The following is a 14,450-nucleotide window of genomic DNA, read 5'->3' on the forward strand; positions in this document are numbered from 1 at the left end:
ACACCCAGCTAATTTTTTTTGATTTATTGTAGAGATGAGGTCTCACCAAGTTGCCTAGGCGGGTCTTGAACCCACGGGCTCAAGCAATCCACTCATCTCAGCCTCCCAAGGCACGGGATTACAGGCTGAGTCACCGAGCCCAGCTTATATTGACTTTTTAAAAAAATCAACTGTCTTACTGTGCAATCAAAATTAGACTGCTGGGCAACCTCCTTGGGTCCCCTCCTGCTGTGGGAGCCTTTCTGTCCTCTTAATAAATTCTTTCTCACATTAAAAAAGAAAATTAGAGTGCTTTGATTTGAAAACAACACTTGGAACTTCCAGATAACTTTTAAGACTTATTTAGGACCAAGGACAGCAGCTCACATCTGCAATCCTAGTGCTTTTGAAGGTCAAGGTGGGAGGATCATTTGAGCCTAGGAGCTTGAGACCACCCCGGGGCAACATAGTGAGACCTCATCCCTACTAAAAAATCAAAAAATTAGCTGAGCATGGTGGCACACAGCTGCAGTCCCAGCTACTCAGGAGGCTTTAAGCAGAGGGAGCGCCCAGGATGTGGAGGCTGTGGTAAGCCAATTTGTGCCACTGTACTCTAGGCTGGGTGACAGAGTGAGAAAAATAAAATAAATAAAACAAAAAGACTTATCTAGCTTTGTGGGTAGTATTTTCATACAAATAAGTAAGGGTGGATTTTCTATTTTGTAGACGTTTGGTCCTATTTTAATGCTCTTTGTATGGCAGTAAATATGTATACAGTGTTATTAGTGGGAGTGTAAATTAGTACAGCCTCTATGGAAAGTGGCATGGAGATTTCTCAAAGAACTAAAAGTAGACCTACCATTTGATCCAGCAATCCCACTACTAGGTATCTACCATAAGGAACAAAGACACCTACACCCGCATGTTCATAGCAGCACAATTCACAATTGCAAAGATGTGGAATCAACCTAAATGTCCATCAACCAATCAGTGGATAATGAAAATGTGGTATATATGCACCATGGAATACTACACAGCCATAAAAAAGAACGAGATCATGTCCTCTGCAGCAACACGGATAGAGTTAGAGATCATCATCCTAAGTAAACTTAGAAAAAGAAAACCAAACACTGCATGTTCTCACTCATATGTGGGAGCTAAATGGTCACAAGGATGGAAATAATAGACATTAAGGACACTAACAAGGAGGAAGGGGGAAAGGGACTAGGGTCTCGAAACTCGCTACAGGGCACAGCGTCCACTCTCCGGGTAATGGGCCACCTGAGACTCAATCCCCACCACTACACAATATGTCCATGCAACAAATATGCATGTGTATCCTCTGACTGTAAACTTAAAAAAATTTTAAATGTATAAGCCAGGTGTGGTGACTCTTGCCTGGAATCTCAGCACTTTGGGAGGCAGAGGTGAAAGGACTGCCTGAGCACAGAGGTTTGAGACCAGCCTGGGCAACTTGGCGAGACAATAAATTAAAAAATTAGCCAGGCGTGGTGGAGTACACTTTAATTCCAGTTACTTGGAGGGCTGAGGCAGAAGGATTACCTGAACCCAGCAAGTGGAAGCTGTGGTGGCCGTGAGCTTGCCACTGCATTCCAGCCTGGGTAACAGTAAGACTCTGACTCAAAAAAATACACACACACAGGGGATGCCAAAAAAATGTATATGCATTTTAAGCGATGTTATCTATGTATTACTTTTTAAAGTTGAATTAAGTTACAGTAGCAATGTGTAGTATGATGTTCACTTAATTGTGCTTCTGCCACTTTCTTTGACTGTCCTGCCTGCCACATGGTGATGCTAGCATCATTTGATTAACACCATCTTTTGAGTGAACATCATATTTAAAATGTGTATACATTTTTTTGGCACCCCGTGTGTGTGTGTGTGTGTGTGTGTGTGTGTGTGTGTGTGTGTGTGTGTGTGTCGGGGTGTGTGTGTGTATACAGTGTGTTAAGTACCTCAAGAATCTCTCCTTAGAAACTCAAGTTAATACTTTCGTGCAACTGTGTTTTGAATAAAGCCATGACAGTGTTAACAAACAGAAAAAAGGTCTTCATCCTCTTTGTCTTCTCAGCTGAAGGGGAGGAGGAACTGGTCTTGCTGTCTTAGGAGTGGCAGTGTTGGAAGAAAATTGGCATGTTAAGTGAACCCCTGCAGTTAAAACCTGTGTTGTTCAAGGGTCAACTGTAATTTGTTATTGCAGGAGCAGTAGGAAGCTGAAATACAGGGTAAGGGCTGGTTGTTACTGAGGCAGAGGGACCCTAACTGTGACTCCCTCCCACACTGACCATCCTTATTAGAGCCTGGTGATAGGCCATTGTTCAAACAGGATGAGGACCCGATGCCCGAGAAGTAGGAGCTGGTCCCAGGAGCTAGACAAGGGGCATGAAGAGCAGAATCACCCAATCACCCCACAGGCATGAGGGCACAGCCCAGCCTGGATCCACCAACCCACAGATGCATGAGTCATCAATGAATCTTTCATGTAAGCCACTGAGGTCAGAGTGCTTGTTCCACAGCAAGAGCTGACTGTGTATCACCTCAGGTCTTCGGACTTGCTATTTCCTCTGCCTGGATACTGTTCTCTCAGACTGTCTCATGGATCAGGACACAGGTTACCTCCTTGGGAGGCTACCCCTCATCTCTTAGTTAAAGTCCTCCCACCTTCATCCTAGTCTCTACTTCATCACCTGCTTTCATTTTCTCAACATTAATCACAGTCTGTAATCACCTTACTCATTATTATTGTATCTATTTACTGTCTGTACCCTGCTCCCTCACCAAGAATATAAATTCAGTTTTGCTCACAGCAAAACAGGCGCTTGGTGGAATAGTCAATCTGCTGTGAAGGATTAGAAAGCAGACAGAGAGAAACCAGGAGGCAAGCATGGATGGGCTCCTTTCAACCCTGCAGGGCTTCCTCTCACCTGGGCACAGACCTTGGGGAACTCCAGAGTCCACCAACCATGGTTTTGCACCTTGCTCCTGCAGGGAGGTAATGCCTGGCTTCAGGAACCAATGTCCTGCTTGGGGGGAGACTCATGGAGTGAGCATTTGTATTCCAGGACCCTCCTGACCCTCTCTCCACTCCACCTCTAGTCTTCCAGGTCCCAAATGGCTGGGAATGGCTGTAGTTGTCATAGTAACATCCCAATATTCCTCAGAGACTCCATTCCCCCACTCTCAGTCTTCACCTCACTCCTGGTTCTGGGGTGAACATGTGACCCAGACCTGGCCAATCAGAGCCCTGCTCCCTCCTCTGCCCACTGACAATAATGACCATTGTGAAGGGGATCTGGCAGCCAAACCAAAGTAACCCAGTCAACTTTGATAGATGCCTTGGACATAGACCCTGTCTTTTCTGCTGGTCTTGGACTCAGGAGAGGTACGCTGGAAGCTCTCGTCACCTCCAGAGGGACCTATATGGAAACAGAGCTAGAAAGCGACTGCTATAGTCTGCATGCTGGAGTCTCCCTAAAATCTGTATGCTGGAACCTAATACCCAATATGATAGTGCTGACGTGGGGCCTTTGGGAAGCAATAAAGTCATGAGGGCCTCACTCTCACAGATAGGGTTAGTGTCCTTATAAAAGAGGTTTGAGGGAGCTCCCTTGCCCCTTCCGCCATGTGAAGACACAGAAAGAAGGCTCCATCAGTGAGGACCAGACCCTCATCAGACACTGAGTTTGCTGACACCCTGACCTTGACTTTCCAGCCTCCAAAACTGTGAGCAAGAAACTATTTAAAATTACCTGGTCTAAGGTATTTTAGCAGTCCGAATGGACTAAGGCAGAGGAAGTTGTTGAAGAGGGAGGGGCTTCTGACAGCACCACAGGCAGACCGCAGTAATCCTGGAACTCTGCAGTCTTGAGACCCAGAATGTCTCCCTCGCTCCATATGTCTCTGTTTCTGGTATTTTCAGGGTGAGTCTGTGATTTGCTAATATTGGTCCTAATTGATATTTCCCACATGAAAACAGTCAGGTTCCTAGAGCCTAAGATACAGGCCAAGCATATGCTTTTAAGGCTCAGCCCTATTCCCATTTTTAACCCAGTAGAATTAGAACCCGTGTCAGGGGTGGACCATCAGAGACATGGGTGAGGACCTTACCCACAGAAACCAGGAGTTCGAAGGTCTCCAGCATCACATCACAGTACAAGGTCCTCTGGGCTGGTTTCAGCTGTCCCCACTCCTCCTGTGTAAAGTCCACGACCACGTCCTCAAAGGTCACTTGCTCCTGAAACATCACACGTGTCCTCAGCCAAGCCAAGCCTGGCAATAGCTGCTAGTAGGAATGGCTGGTGAATGGGGCATCAGCCAGGCTGGGTGGGTTGGAGTTCTCTGTGTTCTGGGGGTTTGGGTCCTGTGGTTCATAGGTAGGAGACCTACTAATGAGGGGGAGGGTCTTGAGATATAAGACACCAAGCCCTTGTTTCCAGCAACTGGGCTCTTGAAATAAGAAATGGTGCAGAGGCCAGGAGTGGGGGCTCATGCTTGTTAAACCAGCACTTTGGGAAGCCAAGACAGGAAAACTGCTTGAGCACAGGAGTTCAAGACCAGCATGGGCAATATAGCGAGATACTAACACTATAAAAAACAATTTTTTAAAAAAGAAAAAAGACAAGGTGGTGAAGGGTCAACAATAAAGGAGTGGATAGCCATGGGAATATTGGGGCTTACTAGAAACTGTGCTTTCCTGGAGATGCCCTCAGAGTGGGCAGCTGTGTCTGGCCAGCGGGGTAAGGGAGTATCTGGAAAACTGTCAGGTTACATCCCTGCCTCACCATTGTGGCCAAAATAATATCTGGATGGGTCCGAGAGAAAAGAGAGAGAGGGGATATATATATCTATAATGGTACAAAGTCCTTGAATAAAATAAGGTTACAAAAAAAAAATCTTGGGGTAAAGATGACTTTTCTAATCATGACATAAAATCCAGATGCTCCCCTTCACCTCTATTAGTAATCTTTAAACAACATTCCTTTGTTAATGCTTAGATCTTAGGTCAGAACTCCAACACAGCTTGGCTGAGTTCTCTGCTCAGGGTCTTCACAGGACTAAAAGCAAGATGTTGACCACACTACAGTCTCATCTGAAGGCTCTAGGGGAAAATTCACTTTCAGCTCATTTCTGTTGACAGAAATCAGTTCCCTAAAGTTGTAGGACTGAGGTCCCCATTTTCCTGTAGGCTCTTGGGCAGAGGTCACCTTCGGCTCCTAGAAGTTGCCCCCTCCATTGACAGCTTTCTTCTGGGCCAGTTAGAATACATTTCTCTGAATTTCTCTTCTACAATGAACCCAAGAAAAACTCTGCTTTTAAAGGACTTGTGTGATTGGGCTAGGTTCACCCAGACAATCTCCCTTCCTGCAGGCCACTCCTGTTATATGACATAACCTAGTCATGGTAGTAGTATCTCATCATATTGACACATTCTGGAGATTATTCAGGTCATGTCAACTAGAAGGCAGACAATTTTAGGGGCCATCTTAGAATTCTGGTTATCAAATTCCTCTTCAAATGAGAGTTCAGGTATACAACTAAATAAATGTGCATACATTGCAAAAGATACCATAAACAAATCTGAAGAACAGATGGGCACCTGGGAAATATATGTACAACATGTGATATACTTGGTGCACTAGTTTTTTTGTCATTGTTATTTTTTTTTGAGTAAGAGTCTCACTCTGTGGCCCAGGCTGGAGTGCAGTGGCACACTCACAGCCACAGCAACCTGGACAAGCTAGGTTCAGGTGATCCTTCCACCTCAGTCTTCCAAGTAACTAGAACCATAGGCACAGGCAGTTCATGCTTGACTAAACTTTTTTTTTTTTAGTTGGAGTCTCACTCTGTTGCCCAGGCTGGAGTGCGGTGGCACACTCACAGCTACCCCAGCGTTGACCTGCTGGGATCTAGCAATCCTTCTGCTTTAGCCTTTCAAGTAGTCAGAACTACAGGCGCATGCTACCACGCCCGGCTATTTTTTTATTTATTGTAGAGACGAGGTCTCATCAAGTTGCCTGGGCTGGTCTCAAACCCACAGGCTCAGGCAATCCACTTGCCTTGGCCTCCAAAGTGCTAGGATTACAGGCTGCGCCACCAAGCCCAGCCGAATAATTTTATTTATTGTAGAGATGAGGTCTCGAACCCCTGAACTCAGGCAATCCTCTCACCTCGGCCTCCCAAAGTGCTGAGATTATTTTAAAGAGATGAGGGTCTCACTAGGTCACTCAGGCTGAAGTACAGTGGCTATTCACAGGTATAATCATAGTGCACTGTGGCCTGGAACTCCTGGGCTCAAGCAATCCTCCCGCCTCAGACTCCTGAGTAGCTGGATCTATGAGCATGCCACATCTGGCTAATTTCTTTCCTTCATACGGCAACCCAATAAGAGAAGCTCATGCTGTGAGGCCAGAAGAGCTTAAGTGTTCTGCCCAAAGTTATAAAGCTAGTGGTAGTAAGTCCAAAGATTGAATCTGGGTAAGAGACTGTGTCTCACTATGTTGCCCAGAGTAGTCTTGAACTCCTATTCTCAGGCGATCCCCCAGTTTTAGCCTCCCAAAATGTTGGGATTACAGGCCTGGCCCTTTGTATGGGTTTTCTGGCATTCTCACAAGAGGTTGGTTTCCTCTGCTTTGTGGGTGGGGTTAATGTCACTATAAAAGTTTGAGTTCCACTCCCTTGGCCTCCTTGCCCTCCCCCTCGAGGACAGGGCATTGCGGGCACCTCCGTTTGGTTGCAGACCTCCAGAACCGTGAGCCAGTGCCTCTGTGTCCATGGGCCATCACTCAGCCTCAGGTAAGCGGTTACAGCAACATGAAACCCACTCCGACAGGGATGGACGCCCACCGTCCAGTCCTCTCGCACAGCGCGGAGTCCTCCCTCTCGCATAGCATGGGTGGTCCTTTAGGAGGCAGGGGTGGGGGGGTGGAGGGAAGGCAGGGGGGAAGTGCCTGAAGCAGCCTCTCCCCTCAGAGGCCGCATAAGTACAGGCCTGCTACTCACCTGGGCCTTGCTGGTGCGGAGCCCTGCGGTCTTCCCCCGGCTTCCTGAAGGAACATCAGCTCCTGTTTTGGGGTAAAGGGGCTGTGAGAGGCTGGGCGGTGCCAGGGACCCCAAGCCCTGCAGCCCATTGCACAAGTGGACCTGAAACACAGCCCGGTGTTTTCTGTGTGCCTGCTGCACGCCAGGCTCCCCCAGGCATCATTCCAGGTGCTGCTGAAGGCCAACCTAGCATTTTCCCACCCAGGCAAAAACAGGGAAACTGAAGGCCAGAGTGGGCATAGGATGTGTCCCCCAGTTGCGCAGTGCTTTCTAGGGTGACCGTCTGTTTTTTCTTTTGTTAAGAGACGGTTTCGCTCTGTCGCCCAGGCTGGAGGGCCATGGTGCAGTTGCAGCTCACCACAGCCTCCACCTCCTGGTTTCAGGGGATCCTCCTGCCTGGGATTACAGGGATGTGCCACCACGCTCTGCTATTTTTTTTTTTTTTTTGCATCGCAGTCTCACTCTGTCACCCAGACTGAAGTGCAGTGGCACACTGCTCATGGCCACTGCAGCCTCGACCTGCTGGGATCAGGCGATCCTTTGCCTCAGCCTTCCAAGTAGCTGAAACCACAGGCATGCACCACCACGCCCAGCTGACTTTTTGATTTATTGTAGAGACGAGGTCTCCTCAAGTTGCCCAGGCTGGTCTTGAACCCGTGGGCTCACGCAATCCTCTTGCCTGGGCCTCCCAAAGTGCTGGGATGACGGGCTTGAGTCACCATGCCCAGCCTCGGCTAATTTTTTAATAAAAATTTTGTAGAGATGAGGTCTTACTACGTAGCCCAGGATGGCCTCGAACTCTCGGCCTCAATCGATCCTCCCACCTTGGCCTCCCAAAGCACTGGAATTACAGGTGTGAGCCACCACGCCGTGTCCAGGATGACTCATTCTGTCACCATGGCAGGAAGCCCGACGACTGGGGTCCCCAGGCCCTGTGTGGCATGCCTCAGTTTCCCTCTCCTATAAATATGGATGGCGAGCCCGTACACAGTCTGTGGGCTGCGGCAGGGTTCGCGTGGAGCAGGGCGCGTATGAAGACCGCCAGGAGAGAGGCCTTCCTGCCGTTCAGGTCTGTTCTGCGCCCGCCCTCGACCCTGCCCGAGGCCGCAGGCTCCAGACCCCAGGGTGGGGCCCCGCCCCCGGGACCAGCCACCAGGGCGGGGGAGGCCGGCGGGTCGCTCCCCTCTCGGATAGAACAGCTGCGCCACAGGCAGGAGACCCGACAGTCTCCCGCGAGGTCGGGACCCAGCCCAGCCCCCTCCGCCCGAGACCCCAAGGCCGGGACCCCGCGAGCCCAGACGCGCCCTCCCGAGGCCCAAAGTAACAGAAGAGACTCAACCCTGCCGCGCGCAGTCGGGCACCCCGCGGCCCGCCGTCCCCTTTCCCGCCGCCCGGATCCCACTCACCCGCCCGACGGCGAGACAAAGGCCGCGGCCGCCCCACCCCCCCAGCCGCGACTGCGCCTGCTCCGGACTGCAGCTCCCAGAGGGCCGCGCGCGCGCTTCCGGTCGTCCCGCGATGGTCCCGCCTCTCGGCGCCGGCCCCGCCCTCCTCCCGAGCCCGACTCTCCGTGCGCGCGGCTCCCTGGTTGGGACGCGGGTTCGCGTCCCAACCCTGAGGCTCGCAGCCGCGTGGGCGTCCTCCCCCGCCCCGCATGCGGGGTCTGCGAACGTGGCTTTTGGAGGGGTACCGAGCCTGAGCGGGGCTGCGGGAGGATCTCGGGGCGTTCCCTCTTCCACCACGCGCCGCGTCCCATCGGGAACTCTTCCGACACTTTATTGTTGCAAAACACAGCGACTTTGAAAGCACACCGAAGACGAAACATTTCCCGCCATCCCACGCACAAGGGTCGTTTGCGCTGGGCGCCCAGGCCCCGCCGCGGAGACACGAGCCTGCGGGACGCACAGTCCGTGCCACTGTCGAAACGGCTGCGACTTCAGACCGGTGGGCCCTCACCGCCGAACTGTCGCTTTCCGAACACGCCCTGAAGCCTGCTAGGCCTGCACCCTGGGCGCAGCAGCACAGGCGGCAGAGGCCGCCCCCATGCAGGGTGGCCTTGCGCTCACTGAGGTTTGCCAAACCGCCACAGAGCAGCCAGGGGAGAGCCTGGAGGAAAACCTAGGCAGAGCTTTGTGCTTTGGGCCCTGCCGGGGGAGGATGGAGTAATTTCAACCAGTCTGGGCTTGCGAGCTGCATCTGAAGCTGAGGAAAGGTTTCAAGGCGAGGGTATTTTTTCTTGGACTGAAGCAACTCTGAGAACAGCAGAGAAGGCAATAGAATTCTCATGCTCCAAAAAAATATAGCTGGTGACATGTTCTTACACAGGCACTGGAGAAGATGTGACTGGTTCACACATGAGCTAAGACATATACCTAAAAGGGTGACAATTATGAAAAGACAGAACGACTCAAAATCATAATGCATTCATGTAAGCAAAGCAAAGGCCAGCACAGTGGCTTTTTGTTAAAGGTGCCCTGTATATCCAAGACCGGAAAGCCTGATTGTCATACTGAAAACCAGCCTGCTCCTCACTCTAGTGCACTAAAAAGGCTTTACAATACCCATAAAACGCCACTTTCAGTTTTCCCACCCACAAACTCAAATGCAACCAAACACTTCATTTTTTCTGTTAATTTTTCTCTTCTACAACATGTGCACTGGGTCTTTCCTCCAGTTTCCTTTGACTGGATCAAAAGGCATCAGCACACTTACAACTCATGATGAAACTATCTTTCCAAGAGGTCTGGAGTCCTGGTGAGGAGCTATTGGTGGTGCCATTCTGTGCTTGTCTCCTGTGAGGACGTACCCTAGCTCTGATGTGGCCACATGGACCCATAGCTCCCTCAGACTTGTCCCTCAATTTCCTTCTACTGACCTTCTTGTACTCTGTTTTTCTCAACCAGGTTTCCAAAACATATGCCTGCAGGAGCAGGGCCCTTTCTAAAGAGGCAGGTGCTGCTTGGCTCAGCCAGGAGGCCATGTGGACCAACAAGCCCAGTGTCCAGGGGTTGGATTTCTCAAAAGAAACCAGAGGTCTGGGTTTATGTGTGAAATCTCTTGATTTGTAAAAACTGGCAGGGATTTCAAAGGTTTTAAAGACATTCTACCAGCCAGTAAGAGGATCTGAAGGCTGCTCCCACAGGCTCCACTGTGGTCTGAACTTCTTCCTCTTCTGCCCTCTCCTTCCACACTGACAGTGTAACCACTGGTTGGCCCCTCCCTGCTCACTCTCAGCTGCCTCTCTCAGCTCTGCCTGCTTTCTCGCTGGTCTCCAGGCACAGAAGGTGCCTGTGACAGGACACCCCCCATGGGTAACTGGGGTGCAAATCAATGTAGTTTTGAAGCAATTCTGCAATCATAGCACAGGGAGGAGAACTGGATCATGTGGGGGTCCTTCCCCTGCCAGGTCTGGGATTACCTGAAGGAGAGACGAATAGGCGAAAGATGAAAATAATATACTCTGACACCTGCTTGCTGAACAGATGCCATTTAATGTTAGTTAACTGAAAGCTTTTATACCATTCGTAAAGGGGCAAAACAAAGAAAATTCCTTCACGTACATACCCTTTAAAAGTTACCACCATCTAGTGGTCTTAGCAACAAACAAGCCAAGAACACGGTCTGCTTTTAGTCAATAAGTCTTTTTCATAAAGCCAAAAATGATAGTTTTAGTCCAAAGTCCCTAATTACAGTCCTTGAAATGTCTCAAGAAAGTTTCCAAGTGCACATTTCTCCATGTATCAGTAATTTTCTTTCTGGGGCTTCTATGACCTTCAAAGCTTCGTAATCACCTTTCTTGTCCAGGTGTCTTTGCTACTTTTCTCTTATCATGCAGCGTTTATTTCTAAAGAAAGCTCAAAAGAAGCTTTTAGTGATGTTTCCCAGGCTCCCAAGGTTGCTTTCTGTCTTTAGTTAACTTATCATAAAAGTATCCGATTAGTATATTATGAATTCAGTGAAAGCCCACTCTATAAACGTTAACTTAGAATTTTAACTATTGAATTAAGTAAAAACCTTAACAATTAATCTTCATCCTAAATCTGTGAAAACAGTGTTATAAATCACCTACATAACTCCTAGATAAGTGTTAGAACTTATAATGAATTCATAATGAACTTACTATAAACTTGTGCTTCTAAAAAACCTTATGTCTAAACACTGAACTACATAATTCTAAATCGAATAAGGAGTGAATATACTTATATCATTTTTTACTCAAGCAATATCTAGTAACTTATAACCAAGTGAAAGAAAGCATTCTTGATGTGCTTCAGAGTTTAACCCTTGCATATGTTAGAAAAGGCCAAACAGCATCGTGGGAAATAGAAAAATGAACAATGACATCCTTGATAGCTGTGAATACTTCGCATAGACATGCTATTTTCTTCTTCCACGACTGCACAGAATTCTTCAGCCATATCAAACAGCAAAGACGGAAGACAGAAGCGCCTCAGCTGCCCGGACTCACTTTGCGGCTGGGGGTCCTCAGTGCACCTGGACTTTGTCAATCAGGCGGGCCTCCAAGGCTGGCTCCCAACAGGATCACAGTGAGGTTCTGTGTTTAAACATACGCCTTTAAAACACACTGCAACAGTTACAGCTCTGTGGACGTATTTTTTTCCTATTTTAAAATAAAAAATCATTTCTTTTCAGAGGCTTCAAAACCTAGCAGCATCCAGCCCTCCTCTGATTCCAGAGGCCCTGGTTGGGGTGGGAGGAGGGTGACCCGCGATACTCTTAAGTGTCAGCACCCAGGACCCGGCCCAGCAATTGCTCTGTGACAAGACTGGGGCACATTATGACAGGGATGTTGAGTTCTTGGGGTGCTGGTGGAGGAAGGCACCTGGCGAGCCAAGCATGCTGGGGCAGCTGGGCCATGTGCGTGGCTCGGGCAGGGTCGTGGGACTGGAAAGACTGGCAAACAACTTCATTTGGTGGCTTGCATAAGTGAGTCAGGGCAGCTGCTGCAACTGACCTGGACCACATTCTTGCTCTCAACCAAGAAAGAGCATGTGAGAGTGGCCTCGGGAGTGGCCCCCCTGCCTCCTCAGAGATCCCAGGGAGGATTCCCTTCTGGCAACTGGCCCTGGAGGGCCAGCTCTGTGCCAGGTACTGTCAGGTGCAGCAGTGGAGACTGCTGCAGGCACAGGAGAAAACCAGGGTGGGGGCAGTGTGGAAACAGGCAGTGGCAGAGTGGGTGAGAGATGCCAGCCTCCCGTGCTTGGTGCTGCAGAGGCCACTGGGCTGGGAGGGACGCGATGGGGCTGGTCTGCTAGGCTTCATGACTTTCAGCATCTGCGTTTTAGAAGGACTTTGTGAAATGGAGGCGAACCGGCAGGAAGCCGAGTAACTTAGAGGCAGCTGCAGACAGACATCCAAGGAGAGGGAGGCAATCTGGGTGGGATGGTGGAGAGGACAAGAGAGAACCAGGTGGGGTCGGGAGGTGGGATCCAGGGCACATTCAGAATCCTTCTGGGGCCTTGGAGGGTAGGGGGTCTCTGTGGCGAGACTGGGAACCCCAAGGAGAGGTCTTTTTTTTTTTGAGTTGGACTCTCACTCTGTCACCCAGGCTGGAGTGCAATGGCATGCTCACGGCCACCACAGCCTCAACCTGCTGGGCTCAGGGGATTCTTCCGCCTCAACCTTTCAAGTAACTGGAACCACAGGCATGTGTCACCATGACTGGCTAATTTTTTGATTTATTGTAGAGACAAGGTCTCGCCAAGTTGCCCAGTCTGGTCTCGAACCCCTGGGCTTAGGTAGTCCTCTCGCCTCCACCTCCCAAAGTGCTGGGATTATACGCATGAGTCACCACACCCAGCCTTTTTTTTTTTTTAACAAGGAAGATGAGTTCCTTGGACAAGCCCAACTGGAGGATGGAGGGAAATCAGGTGATATCTCTGGAGGCAGATGACCTTGGGACCCCCAGATAAACATCTTTGGTTACCTCATGTGGGTTGGGGCCTGACCGATGCCCTGTGGATAATAGCACTTTCTGGTGCAATCCTGCCACCAAGCAACAGAGCTGCAGACATGCCTCTGGTTTGTGGGATTGAATGGAAACTGTGTAAGATGAGCCTTTGACTCCCAACAAAAAGGACATCGGAGATGTCTATGCACGTCCTGTGGTCCTAGGCCAGAGGTGCTGTACTGAGGGAAAGCTCCAGGCTTCTGAGAGCCATGCGCTGACTGTGGGCTGAGCCCAACCTTCTATCCTGACTCTGTGGGAGAAGTTCCTCTGCAAGGGTGAGGGAGAAGGTGTACAGGAGGGAGCTGGGGCCCTGGCAATTAAGGCAAGGGACAGAGCCAGAACCCCTGGGGGGGACTGCAGAGGAAAGCCGGGAAGGAGGCTCACAGGCAAGTGCAGCAGCCAGGATGTGTGAAGGTGGTGGAGGGTCCGTGGGCCCCTCTCGGGACAGCATCTGGTTCTTCCAGGCTGGCCAAAAAACTAGAGGCCACAAGTGGGGCAGCATGGTCAAGAAGCAGCAGCGGCAGACATGGGATAGGTCAAAAGGCTTTTTCAGTTGAAAGGTGACTTGGGAATAATTTAAAAGAAGGTTCAAAGTCAACCCAACACTGTGTTTCTAAGTGAGGTTGAAAGGAAAAGGCAAAAACTTTTAAGGTTTTCATTTGAAAGAGGACAAGTATCTGGTAACAGTGGCTTGCGGATGGACGAGTTGTGGGTTCCCCACTGGAGCGTGTAGACACCTGCTGTCCCTCTCTGCTCCAGCCTCGGAGAGAGGACCACTCTTGGGAGAGCATCTGATTCTTCCAGGCAGGCCAGAAAGCCAGTTCTTTATGGTTTAAACAAAATGTTGGCATCTATCTAAAAAAAAAAAAGTGTCCATGAGTCAAACAAAACATGCATGTCAGTTTTGGTGAGACCCGAAAGCTCTGCCTTAAGGTGGTGTAGACGGAAAGCAGATTAGTGGCTGGAAGGACTGGAGGGCAGCCAGATCTTTATGGTTTAAACAAAATGTTGGCATCTATCTCAGAAATAAAAATAAAAAATGTGTCCACAGTCAAACAAAACATGTGAGTCAGTTTTGGTGAGACCTAAAAGCTCTGCCTGAAGGTGGTGGAGGAAAGCAGATTCATGGCTGTTGGGGCTGGAGGGCAGGGATTCCCGGATGGGGTCGCAGGTCTCTTCCTGGGGATGAACTCATCCTTCAGCTGGACAGTGGCTGATGTCCCAGGCCGTGGTGACGGACTTAATGCCACTGAATTGTGCATTTTTTAAATGGCTAAAATGGGAAATCTTTTGTGTATTTTACCACGAAAAATAAAGAGAAAAACCTTGTTTATCTGCAGGTTCCACGGGGCCAGACTGGCAAGAGAGTGACAGGCTGGCCGCACCCTCTCTGGTGTTGGAACTGCCCAGGCCGGCTTCGTGCTGCGGGCCTTGGGAC

General features: G+C 49.7%; 1 protein-coding gene across 1 annotated transcript in view; it reads right to left on the bottom strand.

Annotated features, from left to right (window-relative positions):
• Window positions 1–14,450, bottom strand: part of LOC103266035 — a gene marked incomplete at its 5' end in the record, with an annotated part of 52,309 nt that overhangs the window by 8,305 nt on the left and 29,554 nt on the right. The window contains 4 exon segments of the mRNA XM_021715108.1: window positions 2,928–3,023; window positions 4,111–4,237; window positions 8,448–8,716; window positions 8,886–9,106. Of these exon segments, the coding sequence (XP_021570783.1) occupies window positions 2,928–3,023; window positions 4,111–4,237; window positions 8,448–8,716; window positions 8,886–9,106 (713 nt within the window).

This window comes from Carlito syrichta, unplaced genomic scaffold (genome assembly GCF_000164805.1).
Source record: "Carlito syrichta isolate Samal-C Ts95f unplaced genomic scaffold, Tarsius_syrichta-2.0.1 Scaffold99351, whole genome shotgun sequence".
Lineage (NCBI taxonomy): Eukaryota > Metazoa > Chordata > Mammalia > Primates > Tarsiidae > Carlito > Carlito syrichta.